Raw genomic sequence first — 20,586 nt, 5'->3', positions numbered from 1 at the left:
GACATGGCCTTCCCCAAACTGTTGCCACAAAGTTAGAAGCATAGAGTCATCTAAAATGTAATTTTATGATGTAGCTTAAAATATTTCCCTTCACTGGAACTAAGGGGCCATGAAAACAGCATTTATGCCAGATTCTGTGTGCCTTACCACTCTTTCAGATGTTGTATATTATATTTATTTTCAGATTTATGGTGGAACCATGAAAAACAGCCCCAGACCCTTATTCCTCCTCCAACTTTACAGTTGGCACTATGGGCAAGTAGCGTTCTCTTGGCATCCGCCAAACCTAGATTAGTCTGTGGACTGCCAGATGATGAAGCATGATTCATCACTCCAGAGAACGCGTTTCAACTGCTCCAGAGTCTACTGGCGGCGAGTTTTACACAACTCCAACCGACGCTTGGCATTGCGCATGGTGATCTTCGGCTTGTGTGTGGCTGTTTGGCCATGGAAACCAGTTCTTGCGCTGACGTTGCTTCCATAGGCAGTTTGGAACTCGGTAGTGAGTGTTGCAACCCGAGGACAGACTATTTCTACGAGCTAAACGCTTCAGCACTCGGCGGCCCCATTCTGTGAGCTTGTGTGGCCTACCACTTTGCGGCTGAGCCGTTGTTGCCCCTAGACGTTTCCACTTCACAATAACAACACTTACAGTTGACTGGGGCAGCTCTAGCAGGGCAGGATTGTTCAAACTGACTTGTTGGAAAGGGGACATCCTATGACAGTGCCACGTTGAAAGTCACTGAGCTCTTCAGTATGGGCCATTCTACTGCCAATGTTTGTCTATGGATACTGCATGGCGGTGTGCTGAATTAGCAAAATCCACTAATTTGAAGGAGTGTCCACATACTTTTGGCAATGGAGGGTATTTTGTTTCTTTAAAAAAATAACCATTGAAACAGCCTGATTTTTGGGGTGCATGACGCCCCTGGATACAATGCTTCAATATTCTCAGAATGTTTCCCTTCCCTGGCGAGTAATGTAGACAGACAAATGAAATAATTAGCCAGGCACACAACATCTCTGAATGCAGCGCAATCAGATAAAATTTGACTACCCGAAATACATAGGTTTGACAAGGTGAAGTGTAGATTAAAAAGGCGCATGTAGATTTTCCTTTTGTTGGCAAAAACTGGATGAATCAACGTTGTTTCCACGTCATTATTATTCTTTTTTATCTATGTGATGACGTTGAATCAACATGAAAAATTGATCGGATTTGAAATAAGTCATCAATGTAAGGGAATTTAGTATTTTTAATTTTTTACCTAAATCCAATGATATGGTGACATTTTTCATTGAATTCACATTGAATTCACATTAGTTGACCACTTAACCATATGTAAATCAATACTAGATACTTGATTAATAAATTATTGTCTATTTCACCAATATTTTCTTCTGTTTTTGAAAAAAAAAGTTGTGTGTAGTTCCAGTAGTTAGCTACACCGCTACGTGGCAAAAACATCATTAACTACTGAAAACACTACCAAGATTTAAGTTGAGCTCAATTACCACCAAGCTACAGCAAAATGTAGTTCAATTACTAGTTGAACTACATGTAATTCACTACTCCACAACACTGGTACTGATGTTTTGTTCTCATAAATGCGATGGTGCTGGGAGGCAACAATGGCACCTGAGAGGAAGATGTGAGTGGGGGACCTGCAACGCTTCCTTATGTAGCAGTAAAATAATTCAGGCTACTCAAACTCATTCAAACTTCAGCTACTGTAGATACATTGCTGCATTGCTTTTGCATATGGTCAGTGTTAAGATTTCTTCAGGCAGGGAATGTGAAAAAGAAATACTTCAAAACTTGATCCAGATTTACAAAACAAACATTCTAAATACATTTCATGACGTTACGATATTTTGCCAATTCAAAATAACCGCTTATAAAAGAGCTTACTCATTGTATCATCGTTCAAGATCATCAACATATATTATACAACGGGTGGGTCTAATCCTAATTGCTGATTGGTTAAAACCGCATTCCAGCCAGTGTCTATTCCACATGTTACCACTGGCTAAGTCTATGGCGTTAAAATGCCTATTTACTCTGTTCCATCTGACTGTGTAATCCAATGTCTAATCAGCCCAGCCAGGCAATTTATAAACTTGATCTCCACTATAAAAAGCATCTAGACATTATCTCATATTTCTTTTAGACTAACATTTCATTTTCAACAGTGGAGATTTGTATAAACCTTGCTGTCTTTCTCTCAGACATTTGCAACATTGTTTTAATATTTAATTTCGATCTCCAGCTGTCCCATAGCAGTGAACGTGTCGGGAGTCGGGACGAGACAGACAGACAGACAGACAGGCAGGCAGCGTTTCTCAGCCAGTCGAAATCATGAATCAGCTGGCATCATTTGTATGGATATATACAAAGAAATGTCAATTGAAAAAAGGTAAAACGCAATGAAGTGCAGCTAGTTTCCAGTTTTTCCAGCCTCAGTTTGAGGTGATTGTGTTAGCTGTGTTGTTGGCTGGCTCCTCTGAACAACAGTGTCCTGACGAGTGAGCACATTTTCTATGCCGGGCGAAATCGCGCCTCATTAGCTCATTGTTATGGATGTATCCAAATAAATGTCACTAGAAAACAGCTTGAACAAATGGAAATGCAGCTACTTTGCTGTTATTCTGGCTGCACTTTTTGACGTGACTGTAAGTTAGCCGTAGTTGGCTAGTTAGCAAGCAAGGTATACGACTGTTGCCAGCCAGTATGGCAATGGAACATTTAGAACGAACAACTGGGTCGTGTCCATAGATACAGAACAAAAAGACTAAACGACTGGGTCGCGTCTCTGGCAACCGAACCGATAGAACGAACGATCACCCGGCTTGGGTAACAACCCTAGATTTGTGTCGGGACTATATCTTGTGGAAGGATGAAATAGTATGAATAAATGAATCCAAATAACTTTTTTAATGAAAATATGTAAATCATTCTTTGAATATATTGGTAACCCGTTGTATAAAAGTGATAATGCCCTTGAAGCCGGTGTTTGGAGGATATATTGGCACTGTTTGTTCAGTGGCTACATCTCACGCCATCTCTACCAGTTAATTTGTCACTGTTCGTGTTGCACATTCGCAACATACAAAGAAAAAAAAATTCAGGGTAGATCAACTCCAGCTATCCAGTCCATGGATGCCATAAACTGGTTCTCCATATTACCTTGGGTCTACTTTTCATCTAACTGACTAAACTCCACTTCATGGTGAAGGAAGTTTCCAACCACCGACCGTTTCCTTGTTGAGATTCAATTGGCACGTGCATTTGGGCTGAGTTGCCATCTTAGAGCAACAGCAATGAGCAAACAGTCGGTGGTTGTATTTGATTAATGTTTCTTGAAAAAGCATGGATTTCAGGAAACAAAGAAAGGCACGCAACTACAGAGTACAAACATAGACACAAGGTAAGCGTTTCATAATTAAAAAATGTTTAAGCATTGACCTTGGGCGAGTCGGTGTAGTTGGAGCTGAATTACACAAAGCCTGGCCTCAGTCTACCCCACTCCATTGGTTTATTTCATCAGAAACTTCCTTTACCAAGGAGTGGAGTTTAGTTAGCTACTCTTCATCAACCAATCAATGTCAGTAAAAGGCTGAAAAGTCAACAAAACATGTTTCCCAAGCAAAGACCCAGCAGGAATCGGTAGATCCCTACACCATTTGAGCCACGGACACCTGGGACTGCATCATTTAGCCTCATGTGTAACATCTGCAAACGTCGATAACCGATGCAGTTCTGTAGACGAGGCTTCATTGGATAAAAGTACAATGAGAATATGCCTGTGGATCCTTTTATAAATTCATAATTGTTATAAAGACTCCACATTTGAACTATATTTAAAGTCTTTTAGGTATTGACAGGTCCTCTGGATCTCCCTCGCGTTGATCCCCTCAGAGCTGTGACTGTTTACAGGGAACATCCATAATGCCCAAATGTTAGACTCCGTCCCCCTAATGTTCAAGAAACTGTTACGCCCTTGATGGAACGTCTTTAAAGTATCGACTGGTCCTCTGGATCCCCTGTTGTTCCCCTAAGAGCTGTTCTGACAGAATCCTTATCCATCTTCCTCCTGAACGTTTCTGTTGTGAAGTAGTAGGCTAGTGGGTCCAACATGGCATTCAGACAGGCCACCATTAGGCTGTAATAATAATAATATTTTTAATAACAAAATAATAAGTAATATTAATTCAAATATAACAGACAAGAAATGTACAAAATAAATAGATACAGTAAACCTAAAGCTACCTACCTATAGTGGTATGCTGCCAGAAGGGGGCATGTTATCGCCTCCCTATGGACATAGAGGAGGGCCAGAGTCCCATGGTAGGGCAGGAAACAGGTGAGGAATATCACCAGGCTGATGGTGATCATCCTCTGAATCTTCCCAGAGTCGATGTAGTCTGTTTGGGCTATGGAGCTCCTTGTGATGGCCTGGATCAATGCCCAGGAACAGACTAACATCACCAATAAGGGGATGCCGAAGCCGACGGTTAAAGTCGAGGCGACCGCCATGGGCTGCATGGCATAGACTGGGAGGTTCCCGAAACAATTGACCTGGATGTCCTTGGACACCTCTCTAAAGAGAGAGGGAGAGAGAGGGTACAGAGAGAGAGAGAAAGAGAGGGAGAGAAAGAGAAAGAAAAAGAGAGAAAGAAAGAAAGAAAGAGAGAGAAAGAGAAGAGAGAATATCAAAGGCTATAGAAATTAAAACACGTTTAGGACTGACATGATGTTATAGGGCCATGAGTTCTCTCTGACCAGGGCCTGTATTCATAAAGTGTTTCAGAGCAGGAGTGCTGAACTAGGATCAGGTCCCCCCATGTCCATGTAGTCGTGTTAATTGTGATCTAAAAAGCTAAACAGATCTTACATCAGCACTCATGTTAAGCTGACCAGGAATAACTCTTGGCCCTAGTTGTATCCTATACCTGCGTTTGGAGATGTAGATGGGGAGGCTGGCGCCTGCGGTGAGCAGCCACACCCCAAGGCAGACCAGCGGGGCTTTCTTACGCCCCTCCTGGACCCAGGACAACATGGGTAGGCACACGGCCATGCAGCGGTCGAAACACATGCAGGTGAGGAGGAATATGCTGCCATACATGTTGACCAGAAGAACCAGGCCCATCCCTGAAATGAATGAAGAAGAAGAAAAATAAGAATTGACTTGACTAAATTTACATGTTATAGACCCCAACCCTGGTAAAAACACCGAGCCAGCCATTACCTTCACACAAGACCTGAGGTAACCCGGACAAGCCCAGATGGTAGTAGATCCTCAGGGGCAGAGTTAGGACCAGGAGGAGGTCTGCGATGGCCAGGTTTGTCATGTAAACCATTGTGTGGGACCACAACTTGGTATAACAGAAGAAGACTACCAGTGCTGTAAGGTGGAACATTGAAAATTTAAAAAAAGCTTAAATTGCAACTCAAGTGAGTGCTGCGGTTGTATTTTTACAGGCTTTGGTTTTTCCATTCAGCATATGGGGTGCACCGATTGGTGTCACCTTGCTAGTCACTATGTGTTACAGCTGTGCTGGCTTGTCCATTTTGTTAGTCAGAAAGTGTTTCACCTGTGCTGGCCCAGGTGCTATTTAAGAGTGGCTGGCCCAGTGCTCCATTTGGTCTGGATAGATGCGAAGAGTTAACGCCTTTAATTGGCTCTCCCTATTATTATTCTATACAAACAATCCTTTGAAGAAAACTGTTGATAGGGGACAGAATAGGGTCGGACCATCAAATAATTGGCATATACATTACTTTTACAGAATTTTAACTGACGTTTTCCGACATAACATAGGTACCTCAGATTCACTTATTATATGGGACACTTTTAAATGTGCCTTTCGAGGCCATGCAATTCATTATCAGTTGTACAGGAAGACTCATGTGAAGGCCAAATTACAGAGGAGAAACTTCTTGATGCAATTAAAGCCTTTATGTCCGGGAAAACTCCAGGGCTGGATGACATACCAGTTGATGTATGCCAAACCTTTTACGATGTACGCAGAGGACCGTTATTAGCACGTTTTAACCACTCCTATAAAAATGGTAGATTATCAGATACTCAACCAGGTCTGATTTCATTACTAGTGAAAAAGGACCAAGTGGTAAATATAAAGATCCAGTCCATTTAAAAAAAAAATGGAGGGCCCTTACAACACTGTGATACAATTGTGGCAAAATGCATGGCGGATAGAATTAAAAAGGTATTGTCGGATATTGTTCATCCTAATCAGACATATTTTTTACATAGCTAATATAAGACAAGTACTGGAAACAATAGAGCACTATGAAAAATCTGGGAAACCAGGCCTGGTATTCACATAGCTGACTTTGAAAAGGCTTTTGATAATGTTGACTCAAATGTATTTATAAATGCCTGGAATATTTCCATTTTGGAGAATCTCTTAAACAATGGGTTACATTTTTATTTTAGATTTTTTTAATTGAACCTTTATTTAAGTAGGCAAGTCAGTTAAGAACAAATTCTTATTTACAATGACGGCCTACACCGGCCAAACCCAGACGATTCTGGGCCAATTGTGCGCCGCCCTATGGGACTCCCAATCACGGCCGGTTGTGATACAACCTGTATAGTAACCCTTGGTGTGAAATATTAAATAATGGCTACTTCTCAGAAAGTATTAAACTGTCAAGAGGAGAAAAACAAGGTTGTCCACTATCAGCATATTTATTTATTATGGCCAACAAAATGTTAGCTATTAAAATCAGATCTAACAATAATATCAAGGGGCTATAAATCCATAGTTTAAAAACAAAGGTGTCATTGTACGTTTTCTTTTAAATCCACAATTTGGATCCCTCCACAGCCTCATAGAGGATCTAAATACTTTTTCTAACCTCTCTGGATTACAACCAAATTATGATAAGTGTAATAATATATTGCATATTGGATCACAAAAAAAATCAAACTGTGTAGCTTACCAATAAAATGGTCTGACGGTGATGTGGACATACTCGTTATTCAAATCCCGAACGAAATAAATGATCTCACTAACAATACCTTTTAATAGAAAGTTAGCAAAAATAGATAAGATCTTGTTACCATGGAACGGAAAATAACTGTATTTGTGGAAAAATCACCCTGATTAACACTTTAGTCATATCCCAGTGTACCTATTTACTTATGGCCTTGCCTACGCCTAGCAACTTGTTTTTTAAATGATATGTGCAAAAAATATTTCATTTGATGTAGAATGGCAACCCAGACAAAATGAAACAGGCTAATTATATAATGAATATGAATTCGGGAGGGCAGAAATGATTAAATATTAAAGCATTAGACCTCTCACTAAAGGCTGCAGTCATACAAAGTAATACATAAATCCGAACTAGTTCTTAGTAGTATTAGTAATTGCCTTTTTCCATTTATAATATTTCACTATTTGAAAATGAAATCATCTCCAAAATATTTGTATTTTTAAAACAAGCCATAGAAAGTTGATTGTAATTTCAGTTTAATCGACCAGAAAAGACAGAACAAATAATGCAACAAATATTATGGTTAAATATACTAATTGATTAAAAAAAACATACTTTTTTGTAAAAAAAATATTAAAAAGGGTTTAAACTTTGTCAGTTATATCATAAAGAGGACTGGTGAAGTCATGTCACACATGCAGCTAACAAAAATATATGGAAATGTCTCCTCTACCCAAAATTACAACCAACTAATTGCAGCATAACCGCAAAAATGGAAGAGGCAAGTGGTAGGGGAAAAGTAAGGAACTTGTCTGTTGGCCCTGCATTAAAAACGAAAATTGGTTAAATAAAAGTGTCTTAAATAAAAAAAGTATACCAGTGTCATTTTAGGACAAAAAATTGACAGCTGTGCCATACAGATTGCAAACAGATGGTAAGAGATTTTCGATGTACTGATTCCATGGCACATGGTTTATGTGCTGATACACAAAAAGATATTCAAAACTTAGATAGACATAACTTAGATATTCAAAAATTTTCCAATTTAAATGATCATATAAAATTCTTGCAACCAATAGAATGTTATATATATGGGGGATACAATCATGCCAGCTCTGTAGATTTTGCTGCGAAGAGACAATCATCAGATAATTTGTTTTGGTACTGTCCATATGTAGCTTGTTTTTGGTCGAAGGTTCAGGAAGGGCTGAAGAATTGCAACATTTACCTGGAGCTAACTCTGCAAATAGCACTGCTGGGTGATTTTAAAAGTCATAGTCAATCTGTAACGGTGGTCCTCCTCCTCTTCAACCGAAAAGGAGGAGAAGTGATGGAACCAAGGCACAGCGGGTTGTGAACACATAATTTATTTAAAGACAAGACGAAAAAAACACGAACTTCACTATAACTAACAAAACAACAAACGGAGTAGACAGACCTGGACGACGAACTTACATTAAACACGAAAAACGCACGAACAGGGAAAATAGACTACACAAAATGACGATGTACAAAAACAAACCGAACAGTCCCGTATGGTGCGACGAACACTGACACAGGAGACAACCACCCACAACGAACACTGTGAAACAACCTACCTAAATATGACTCTCAATTAGAGGAACGCCAAACACCTGCCTCTAATTAAGAGCCATACCAGGCAACCCTTAAACCAACATAGAAACAGAAAACATAGAATGCCCACCCAAACTCACGTCCTGACCAACTAACACATACAACAAACTAACAGAAATAGGTCAGGAACGTGACACAATCGATCAATTATAATATAATACGTTGAGCAAAATGTTTATCTTTAATTTACAATCTGTAGAAACTATGAAACTATGAGAATTAAAAGGTTCTGAACTTTTGTGAAACAGCGCAGTTAAGAATATATGGCAAATAGAAATCAAAACGAGATGGTCTTCAAATATAGATGGGAGGGGTTGAGGGTAGCTGAAGCTTAAAAACAAGATACTGTAACTATTGTAAAATACATTAGTTACAGTATTCAGACCATTTGACTTTTTCCACATTTTGTTACATTAGAGCGGTATTCTAAAATAGATCAAATAAAATACAAATCCTCAGAAATCTACACACAATACCCCATAATGACAAAGCGAAAACATGCTTTTGGAAATTTTTGCAAATGTATTAAAAATAAAAACAGAAACTGAGTTCAGGTGCTTCCTGTTTCCATTGGTCATCCTTGAGATGTTACTGCAATTTGATTGGAGTCCATCAGTGATAAACTAATTTGCTTTTTACATGATTTGGAAAGGCACACACCTGTCTATGTAAGGTCCCACAGTTGACAGTGCATGTCAGAGCAAAAACCAAGCCATGAGGTTGAAGGAATTGTCCGTAGAGCTCTGAGACATGATTGTGTCGAGGCACAGATCTGGGGAAGGTTACCAAAACATTTCTGCAGCATTGAAGGTCCCCAAGAACACAGTGGCCACCATCATTCTAAAATGGAAGAAGTTTGGAAACAACAAGACTCTTCCTAGAGCTAGCCGTCCTGCCAAACTGGGTTTGGGCAGGGAGGTGACCAAGAACCCGATGGTCACTCTGACAGAGCTCTAGAATTCCTCTGTGGAGATGGGAGAACCTTCCAGAAGGACAACCATCTCTGCAGCACTCCACCAATCATGCCTTTATGGTAGAGTGACCAGACAGAAGCCACTCCTCAGTAAAAGGCACATGACAACCCGCTTGGAGTTTGCCAAAAGGCACCTAAAAACTCCCAGACCATGAGAAACAAGATTCTATGGTCTGATTTTCTCTTTGGCCTGAATGCCAAGCGTCACGTCTGGAGGAAACCTGGCACCATCCCTACGGTGAAGCATGGTGGTGGCAGCATGGTGCTGTGGGGATGTTTTTCAGCAGCAAATAGGTGCCTTTTGGCAAAGCAGGGACTGGGAGACTAGTCAGGATCGAGGCAGATTGACTGAGCAAAGTACAGAAAGATCCTTAATGAAAACCTGCTCCAGAGTGCTCAGGACCTCAGACTGGGGCGAAGATTCACCTTCCAACAGGACCATGACCCTAAGCACACAGCCAAGACAAAACAGGAGTAGCTTCGAGACAAGTCTCTGAATGTCCTTGAGTGGCCCAGCCAGAGCCCGGACTTGAACCCAATCAAACATCTCTGGAGAGACCTGAAAATAGCTGTGCAGCAACACTTCCCATTCAACCTGACAGAGCTTGAGAGGATCTGCAGAGAAGAATGGGAGAAACTCCCCAAATACAGGTGTGCCAAGCTTGTGACGTCATACCCAAGAAGACTTGAGGCTGTAATCGCTGCCAAAGGTGCTTCACCAAAGTACTGAGTAAAGGGTCTAAATACTTATATAAATGTCATATTTAATTTATTGATTTTTAATACATTTGCAAACATTATTTAAAAAAACTGTTTTTGCTTTGTCATTATGGAGTATTGTGTGTAGATTGATGTTTTTCTTTTTTAATAAGGCTGTAAAGTAACAAAATATCAAAAGTCAAGGGGTCTAAATATTTTTACAATGCACTGTATCAAGTGTCTCAGAGGAGGAGGGCTGATTTAGGATCAGGTTTGCATTTCAGATCACAATGAATAAGAATACATGGATGGGGAGGGCCTGATCCTACAGTAGATCCATTCTGAGACGCCTGATACACATGACCCGAGGAGAGGAGGCTTCATTTTTGATGTGATAGATTGTTGGCTCCAAGCACCCTTTTATTTCTTGATGCAAGAGGGTAAGAGTTGAGTATGTTCTCTCCTTGTACCTGTGAGATTGAGGAAGAGGCCGACGGTGAAGACAACGGCGTAGACCCCCACGAAAATAAGGTTAATCTGCGGCTCGGTGCAGTTATGGGTGGTGTTGATGGTCATGGTTACCTCGTCTTTGGTGGTGCTTTTCTGCAGAGAGGGAGAGCGCGAGAGAGAGAAAGCGTGGGAGATAGCGAGAGAGAGCGAGAATGTCAGTTACATGTGGACATAACTCGTTTCCTGCTACTTATATGTGAAATATGTTGTGTCAGGAGGACAGGAAAGAGATGCGAGACAGATAGAAAGAGAGAGAGATAGAAAGAGAGCAAGATCAAACTGCTTCCTTTGAAATACCTCTACCACAACCACCACCATTTCCTCTGAAGAATCTGTAGTCCCCTATTAACCAGTTGTGTTTGTGGATGTTTGTGTGTGTGCAAGAGATGTCGGGGGTGTCAAAACCAATACACTTAGTTGTTTCGTAAGCATCACGCCACAGCAGGTGTGAAAGTCTTTGTCTCTCAATTCAATTCAAGGGCTTTATTGGCATGGGAAACGTATGTTAACATTGCCAAAGCAGGTGAAGTAGAAAATAAATAAAAGGGAAATAAACTATAAAAATGAACAGTAAACATTACACTCACAGAAGTTCCAAAATAATAAAGAGATTTCAAATGTCATATATGTATATACAGTTGATGTCGGAAGTGTACATACACTTAGGTTAGAGTCATTAAAACTCTTTTTTCAACCACTCCACAAATTTCTTCTTAACAAACTATAGTTTTGGCAAGTCGGTTAGGACATTTACTTTGTGCATGACACAAGTCATTTTTCCAACAATTGTTTACAGACAGACTATTTCACTTATGATTCACTGTATCACAATTCCAGTGGGTCAGAAGTTTACATACACTAAGTTGACTGTGCCTTTAAACAGCTTGGAAAATTCCAGAAAATCATATTATGGCTTTAGAAGCTTCTGATAGGCTAATTGACATTGTTTGAGTAAATTGGAGGTGTACCTGTGGATGTATTTAAAGGCCTACCTTCAAACTCAGTGCCTCTTTGCTTGACATCATGGGAAAATCAGCCAAGACCTCAGAAAAACAATTGTAGACCTCCACAAGTCTGGTTCATCCTTGGAAGCAATTTCCAAACGCCTGAAGGTACCACGTTCATCTGTACAAACAATAGTACGCAAGTATAAACACCATGGCACCACGCAGCCGTCATACCGCTCCTAGGAAACTATGCAGTATTTTGTTGTTTTATGTGTTATTCCTTACATTGGTACCCCAGGTAATCTTAGGTTTCATTACATACAGTCGGGAGGAACTACTGAATATAAGAGCAACGTCAACTCACCATCGTTACAACCAGGAATATGACTCTCCTGAAGCGGATCCTGTGTTTTGCCTTCCACCCAATACAATGGATCTGATCCCAGCCGGTGACCCTAAACAACGACGCCGTAAAAGGGGCAAACGAGGCGGTCTCCTGGTCAGGCTTCGGAGACGGGCACATCGCGCTCCACTCCCTAGCATACTACTCGCCAATGTCCAGTCTCTTGACAATAAGGTTGATGAAATCCGAGCACGGGTAACATTCCAGAGAGACATCAGGGATTGTAACGTTCTTTGCTTCACGGAAACATGGCTCACTCGAGAGACGCTAACGGAGTCGGTGCAGTCAGCGGGTTTCTTCACGCATCGCACCGACAGAAACAAACATCTTTCTGGTAAGAAGAGGGGCGGGGGTGTATGCCTTATGATCATCGAGACGTGGTGTGATCATAACAACATACAGGAACTCAAGTCATTCTGTTCACCAGATTTAGAATTGCTCACAATCAAATGTCGACCGCAATATCTACCAAGGGAATTCTCTTCGATTATAATCACAACCGTATATATCCCCCCCAAGCAGACACATCGATGGCCCTGAACGAACTTTATCTGACTCTTTGTAAACTGGAAACCACACACCCTGAGGCTGCATTCATCGTAGCTGGGGATTTTAACAAGGCTAATCTGAAAACAAAACTCCATAAATTCTATCAGCATATCGATTGTGCTACCAGGGCTGGTAAAACCTTGGATCATTGTTATACTAACTTCCGCGACGCATATAAGGCCCTCCCCCGCCCTCCTTTCGGAAAAGCTGACCACGATTCCATTTTGTTGCTTCCAGCCTACAAACAGAAACTAAAACAGCAAGCTCCCGCGCTCAGGTCTCTTCAACGCTGGTCCGACCAATCTGATTCCACGCTTCAAGACTGCTTCGATCACGTGGATTTGCATATGTTCCACATTGCGTCCAACAACAACATTGACGAATATGCTGATTCGGTGAGCGAGTTCATTAGAAAGTGCATTGATGATGTCGTACCCACAGCAACGATTAAAACATTCCCAAACCAGAAACCGTGGATTGATGGCAGCATCCGCGTGAAACTGAAAGCGCGAACCACTGCTTTTAAACAGGGCAAGGTGACCGGAAACATGACCGAATACTAACAGTGTAGCTATTCCCTCCACAAGGCAATCAAACAAGCTAAGTCCCAGTATAGAGACAAAGTAGAGTCGCAATTAAACAGCTCAGACACAAGAGGTATGTGGCAGGGTCTACAGTCAATCACGGATTACAAAAAGAAAACCAGCCCCGTCACGGACCAGGATGTCTTGCTCCCAGACAGACCAGGATGTCTTGCTCCCAGACAGACGAAATAATTTTTTTGCTCGCTTTGAGGACAATACAGTGCCACTGACACGGCCCGCTACCAAAACCTGTGGGCTCTACTTCACTGCAGCCGAGGTGAGTAAAACATTTAAACGTGTTAACCCTCGCAAGGCTGCAGGCCCAGACGGCATTCCCAGCCGTGTCCTCAGAGCATGCGCAGACCAGCTGGCTGGTGTGTTTAAGGACATATTCAATCAATCCTTATCCCAGTCTGCTGTTCCCACATGCTTCAAGAGGGCCACCATTGTTCCTGTTCCCAGAAAGCTAAGGTAACTGAGCTAAATGACTACCGCCCCGTAGCACTCACTTCCGTCATCATGAAGTGCTTTGAGAGACTAGTCAAGGACCATATCACCTCCACCCTACCTGACACCCTAGACCCACTCCAATTTGCTTACCGACCCAATAGGTCCACAGACGACGCAATCGCAACCACACTGCACACTGCCCTAACCCATCTGGACAAGAGGAATACCTATGTGAGAATGCTGTTCATCGACTACAGCTCAGCATTTAACACCATAGTACCCTCCAAACTCGTCATCAAGCTCGAGACCCTGGGCCTCGACCCCGCCCTGTGCAACTGGGTCCTGGACTTCCTGACGGGCCGCCCCCAGGTGGTGAGGGTAGGTAACAACATCTCCACCCCGCTGATCCTCAACACTGGGGCCCCACAAGGGTGCGTTCTGAGCTCTCTCCTGTACTCCCTGTTCACCCACGACTGCGTGGCCATGCACGCCTCCAACTCAATCATCAAGTTTGCGGACGACACTACAGTGGTAGGCTTGATTACCAACAATGACGAGACGGCCTACAGGGAGGAGGTGAGGGCCCTCGGAGTGTGGTGTCAGGAAAATAACCTCACACTCAACGTCAACAAAACAAAGGAGACGATTGTGGACTTCAGGAAACAGCAGAGGGAGCACCCCCCTATCCACATCGACGGGACAGTAGTGGAGAAGGTGGAAAGTTTTAAGTTCCTCGGTGTACACATCACGGACAAACTGAATTGGTCCACCCACACAGACAGCGTTGTGAAGAAGGTGCAGCAGCGCCTCTTCAACCTCAGGAGGCTGAAGAAATTCGTCTTGTCACCAAAAGCACTCACAAACTTCTACAGATGCACAATCGAGAGCATCCTGTCGGGCTGTATCACCGCCTGGTACGGCAACTGCTCCGCCCACAACCGTAAGGCTCTCCAGAGGGTAGTGAGGTCTGCACAACGCATCACCGGGGGCAAACTACCTGCCCTCCAGGACACCTACACCACCTGATGTCACAGGAAGGCCATAAAGATCATCAAGGACAACAACCACCCGAGCCACTGCCTGTTCACCCCGCTATCATCCAGAAGGCGAGGTCAGTACAGGTGCATCAAAGCAGGGACCGAGAGACTGAAAAACAGCTTCTATCTCAAGGCCATCAGACTGTTAAACAGCCACCACTAACATTTAGTGGCCGCTGCCAACATACTGACTCAACTCCAGCCACTTTAATAATGGGAATTGATGGAAATTATGTAAAATGTATCACTAGCCACTTTAAACAATGCCACTTAATATAATGTTTACATACCCTACATTACTCATCTCATATGTATATGTATATACTGTACTGTATATCATCCACTGCATCTTGACATCTTTATGTAATACATGTATCACTAGCCACTTTAAACTATGCCACTTTATGTTTACACACCCTACATTACTCATCTCATATGTATAGACTGTACACTATACCGTCTACTGCATCTTGCTTATGCCGTTCTGTACCATCACTCATTCATAAATCTTTATGTACATATTCTTTATCCCTTTACACTTGTGTGTATAAGGTAGTAGTTGTGGAATTGTTAGGTTAGATTACTTGTTGGTTATTGCTGCATTGTCGGAACTAGAAGCACAAGCATTTCGCTACACTCGCATTAACATCTGCTAACCATGTGTATGTGACAAATAAAATTTGATTTGATTTGATTTGAAGGAGCGGGTTCTGTCTCCTAGAGATGAATGTACTTTGGTGCGAAAAGTGCAAATCAATCCCAGTACAACAGCAAAGGACCTTGTGAAGATGCTGGAGGAAACAGGTACAAAAGTATCTATATCCACAGTAAAACGAGTCCTATATCGACATCCCAACCGTGAAGCACGGAGGTGGCAGCATCATGTTGTGGGGGTGCTTTGCTGCAGGAGGGACTGGTGCACTTCATAAATAGATGGCAAAATAGATGGCAACATGAGGTATGAAAATTATGTGGATATATTGAAGCAACATCTCAAGACATCAGTCAGGAAGTTAAAGCTTGGTCACAAATGGGTCTTCCAAATGGACAATGACCCCAAGCATACTTCCAAAGTTGTGGCAAAATGGCTTAAGGACACCAAAGTCAAGGTATTGGAGTGGCCATCACAAAGCCCTGACCTCAATCCTGTAGAAAATTTGTGGGCAGAACTGAAAAAGCGTGTGCGAGCAAGGAGGCCTACAAACCTGACTCAGTTACACCAGCTCTGTCAGGAGGAATAGGCCAAAATTCACCCAACTTATTGTGGGAAGCTTGTGGAAGGCTACCCAAAACATTTAAACCAATTTAAACAATTTAAAGGCAATGCTACCAAATACTAATTGAGTGTATGTAAACTTCTGACCCACTGGGAATGTGATTAAAGAAATAAAAGCTGAAATAAATCATTCTCTCTACTATTATTCGGACATTTCACATTCTTAAAATAGAGTGGTGATCCAACCTGCCTAAGACAGGGAATTTTTACTAGGATTGTCAGGAATTGGGAAAAATGGAGTTTAAATTTATTTGGCTAAGGTGTATGTAAACTTCCAACTTCAACTGTATATCTCTCTCCCTCTTCTACGTCTTTCTCTTTCGATTTCTGTCTATCTATTTTCCTATTTATCCCACCATTTCCCTCGCTTGCACTTCTTCAAAGCACCTTTTTTACAAGTAGAATGTACTGGTCTTTTACAGAGTTATTGTTAAAGAGGCTCCATTTCCCCAACAGTCTGTCTGTGTATTTTTTGTGTATTAATTTGTATCCCCAGAGGGGTAGCCCACGAAGCAAACTAGATCTACTCAGGGTTTAATAAACCTAACCAGCTTCAGTTACCTTGACATTCCAGCTCAGGCTTCATCCATACTTTGACGATTGTTATTGCTCGTCCACCTGCCACTAACTCTAGAAGGCTTGGAACTGCTCGTGCATGTCGCACATGGCTAGTCGAATGCTGAACTCTACAGTAAGACAATGCATCAATCCCAAAAAAAGTCAAATAGGGGGTACTTGTATTTGTCCAGTTTCACTGCATGTACAAGTGGGTAACCTATATGAGCGTGAAATGTATTTTTGGTATCCCAACTCCTCCTGAGACACCCTCGGAGAGTGGGGTCACGGCTAGGGATCAAAATGAAAGAAAAGTAATCTTGCAAATTCAGCAAGCTATTGTGTGAAATAGGTTTTTGGTGTGCTTATCAATGAACAAGAACTGTTTTCCCACTCCTATTTATATTTATTTTGTATTAAGTCATACAAGTGTTATATTGCATGAAGTTTGAAATGCATTCTGTCAATATTACATGTTTAATGGGATTATTTTAACATGAACCTTTTTAAACACAAAAAAACGTTTGATTAATAACATATTCATTCAGTCGTCTCCTTCAAAGGAAGGGGAGGGTGACGCAATTTTTGCTAAAGGGATGGAATCTGATTTCATTGATCCTCAACTCGCGGCTCAGTCATTTCATTCAGGGTAAGTGGAGTTAGCCGTGAGTAAGCCTGCCTCAGAGCAGGTTAGTTCTGAAGGATTCGTTGCCATAGAAATGGACCTGGCTAAAAGGTGAGCCACTTTTGTATGACTTGTTATCCCGGGTTGAACTCAAAGGTGACCAAAGTTACCTCGCTAACTCCTCAAACCGGTCTGAACGACACGAGACAAAGTCTGCTACCCAAATGGCATCCTATGCCATTTATAGTGCGCTACCAGGGATCTGGTCTAAATTAGTGCACTATGTTGGGAATATCATGCCATTTGGGACACACATCTATTTTCACTGTTGTTAGTTTTGTATACAAGGAGTCTAACTGCCAAGATGATGAAATCAGGATGCTGAACAGCCAGTAAGTCAGGGAGGAAGTCGTTTTAATTAGATATATTTTTCTTCAAATCAAAGTTTATTTGTCACGTGCGCGGAATAGTGAAATGCTTACTTACAAGCCCTAACCAACAGTGCAATAGGTATTTGGTAAACAATAGATAGGTAAAGAAAAAAAATGAAAAAGTAAAATGACAGGGGAATAACAGTAGCAAGGCTATATACAGGTGGTACCGGTACAGAGTCAATGTGCGGGGGCACCGGTTAGTCTGTCTTTTTCTCCCCAATTTTCGTATATCCAATTGGTAGTTACAGTCTTGTCCCATTGCTGCAACTCCCGTACGGACTCGGGAGAGGCAAAGGTCGAGAGCCATGCATCCTCCAAAACAAGACCCTGCCAAACTGCACTGCTTCTTGACACACTGCTTGTTGAACCCGGAAGCCAGTCGCACCAATGTGTCGGAGGAATAACCTACGTCGCCTCATGGGTCTCCTGGTCGCAGCTCGCTGCGACACAGTCCGGGATCGGACCCGGATCTATAGTGACGCCTCAAGCACTGCAGTGCCTTAGACCGCTGCTCCACTCGGGATGCCCGAAGTCATTATTTAACGCTGTAAAGATTTCCCCCTGACAGATACAGTGCCATATACAGTGAGTGTACAAAACATTATGAACACCTGCTCTTTCCATGCCACAGACTGACCAGGTGAATCCAGATGAAAGCTATGATCCCTTATTGATGTCACATGTTAAATCCACTTAAACCAGTGTAGATGAAAGGGAGGATTAAAGAAGGATTTTTAAGCCTTGAGATAATTGAATCATGGATTGTGTATGTGTGCCATTCAGAGGGTGAATGGGCAAGAGTTTATTTGTATTTTTACAGGTACAGTGCATGTTAATTAACGTTTCAGTAAAAGTGCCGGTTTTAGCCAGCCGGCAAATTTTCAACCACAGTCCCTGGGCAGGTTATTAACAACAATTACAATAACAATACAGACAAACAATGAGCAGTGATCACATGCAGCGCAACATAAAACAAGCAACACGTAGCACGCAATAGCACAAAAAGCAACAAAACAAAATACATAAACGCAACAAAAGATTTAAGTGCTTTTGAACGTGGTGTGGTAGTAGGTGCCAGGTGCACTGGTTTGTGTCAAGAACTGCAGCCAACTCGACACAACTGTGGGAAGCATTGGAGTCAACATGGGCCAGCATCCCTGTGGAACGCTTTCGACAACTTGTAGAGTTCATGCTATGACAAATTGAGGCTGTTCTGAGGGCAACTCAATATTTGGAAGGTGTTCTTAATGTTTTGTACACTCAGTGTAATATTTAAATAGATTATTGCATTTACCAAAGAGGAACAAAAAGGCGTTCTTACTACGGTGAAAGCTAATGCCTTTATTAATGTCTCATAATGTCATGGAGACTGTAAAGCATGAACAGACACTACATGACTGCTATAGCTTTGCAAAACAGTTGAGAATATAACTTGTTGATATGCTATGTCTCCTAGTGTTGTAACTTTAATGTGTTACAGAGTTAATGTTTAAGTTAATTCATTGAGCTGTATCTAAAGATATTTCTTTACAGTTATTTACATATGTAATTGTATTGGTTAGTATTGAATTACGCTTTTGACTGCAAGTTCCAGAATGCCTCATATTTGGACATTAAAGACAAAGAAAACACCAGGAAATCAGCTCAGAAATCTGTTCCAAAATATTCCCACGCAGAATAGAGAGACACGACATGAATGTATACAAACGTAAGCGAGGTTTGAAATGAGTATGCTTTAGTCAAACATTATATCTGTTTGGGCATCTTGTGGTCAATTTGCAGTCACAAATCATTTGTAATTATGTTCCAGCCCCCTGATCTTCCGCTCAAGAAAGAAATCGGTCCGTGGCTGAATCTAGTTGCTGATCCCTGGTCTAGATTGTATATTTTACTGTCTGTTTGGCACATTTTACTCGAGTCTACTTTTGCATACTCAGTCACTTCCCTCTCCATTGCAATGGTATATGTGACTGTAGAGAATAAAGAAAAGATTATACTCTGTGTGAAGCAACCGTTGAGATGTTTATCTGTCAAGTCATTTCATCTTTTCACTGACTTTTTCTCTTTCTCTCTTTCTCTCATCACCTATACTGTAATGTAAATACAAACACACACACACACACACACACACACACACACACACACACACACACACACACACACACACACACACACACACACACACACACACACACACACACACACACACACACACACACACACACACACACATTCAGTAGTATCAACACAAAAACACACACAGATGAAGTTATCATTTCTACCTCATCTGCAGTTATTGATGCTGCAGTTATTGATGCCGTTACAAAGTATCATTGATGTTTGGAAGCATACAGTACCAGTGTTGAGTGAATATGATGTTGGTACATACAAATATTTGAGTCATACACACCTAATAGTGATTGCATGGAATGGAACTCACCTGTTTGATGATTCTGTGAGTGGGAGATTCTCTTTCTGAAGTTCTTGAGATCTACAGTAAATAGCGGTACCTTGGTTCCTCTCTCTTACCTCTCTGAACTGCAGACGAGGTCTGAATCATCAGTCTGCAAAGAAGGAGTAGTCCCTCTCTCAATCGCTCTTCTCGTTTTCTCTCTCCATCGCCTCTCTCTTCTTTTTTTCCTCACACCTCTCTTTTTTCTCTCTGTCTCTCTCTGCTCTCTTTTTCCATATCTCTCATTCTTCTCTCACTCTATATCTGTGTTGTACGTGTATGTCTCTCTGTCTGTGATATTATTGACTGTTTCTTTTCTGCGTTTATAAGGGGAAGCTCTCAATGCATTCACACACACACAGCCTCTCTTTTACGGTTCCTATCAAGGGCCTGTCATGTCAAATAGTGTTCCTCTCTAAGTCACAATGGGATTCGATGAGTTCTCACTTCTGTTGCGCAAAAGACGGTGATTTTGACGGTGACAACCGGC

The 20,586-nt window shown here is 41.7% G+C and overlaps 1 protein-coding gene across 1 annotated transcript; it reads right to left on the bottom strand.

The window, feature by feature from the left end:
* Positions 1–1,296: 1,296 nt before the first annotated feature.
* Positions 1,297–20,198, bottom strand: LOC129865574 (lysophosphatidic acid receptor 6-like). The gene is made up of 6 exons (XM_055938460.1): positions 20,085–20,198; positions 10,745–10,877; positions 5,250–5,405; positions 4,954–5,152; positions 4,275–4,601; positions 1,297–4,163 (listed from the first exon to the last, which is right to left on the bottom strand). The coding sequence occupies exons 2-6, from the start codon at positions 10,848–10,850 to the stop codon at positions 4,016–4,018; spliced, it is 936 nt and encodes a 311-aa protein (XP_055794435.1). The 5' UTR covers positions 10,851–10,877; positions 20,085–20,198; the 3' UTR covers positions 1,297–4,015.
* Positions 20,199–20,586: the final 388 nt, after the last annotated feature.

This window comes from Salvelinus fontinalis, chromosome 11 (assembly GCF_029448725.1).
Source record: "Salvelinus fontinalis isolate EN_2023a chromosome 11, ASM2944872v1, whole genome shotgun sequence".
NCBI classification, from domain to species: Eukaryota; Metazoa; Chordata; class Actinopteri; order Salmoniformes; family Salmonidae; genus Salvelinus; species Salvelinus fontinalis.
This window is presented reverse-complemented; position numbering and strand designations above follow the sequence as displayed.

What these genes read in the sequence shown, in the direction of transcription:
- LOC129865574 (XM_055938460.1), bottom strand. Translation starts at nt 10,850, where the DNA reads ATGACCATCAACACCACCCATAACTGCACCGAGCCGCAGATTAACCTT. An exon ending in CCTCTTCCTCAATCTCACAG is followed by an intron (nt 5,406 to 10,744) that starts GTACAAGGAGAG and finishes TCCACCTTACAG; the next exon opens with CACTGGTAGTCTTCTTCTGT. An exon ending in ACCTCAGGTCTTGTGTGAAG is followed by an intron (nt 5,153 to 5,249) that starts GTAATGGCTGGC and finishes CATTCATTTCAG; the next exon opens with GGATGGGCCTGGTTCTTCTG.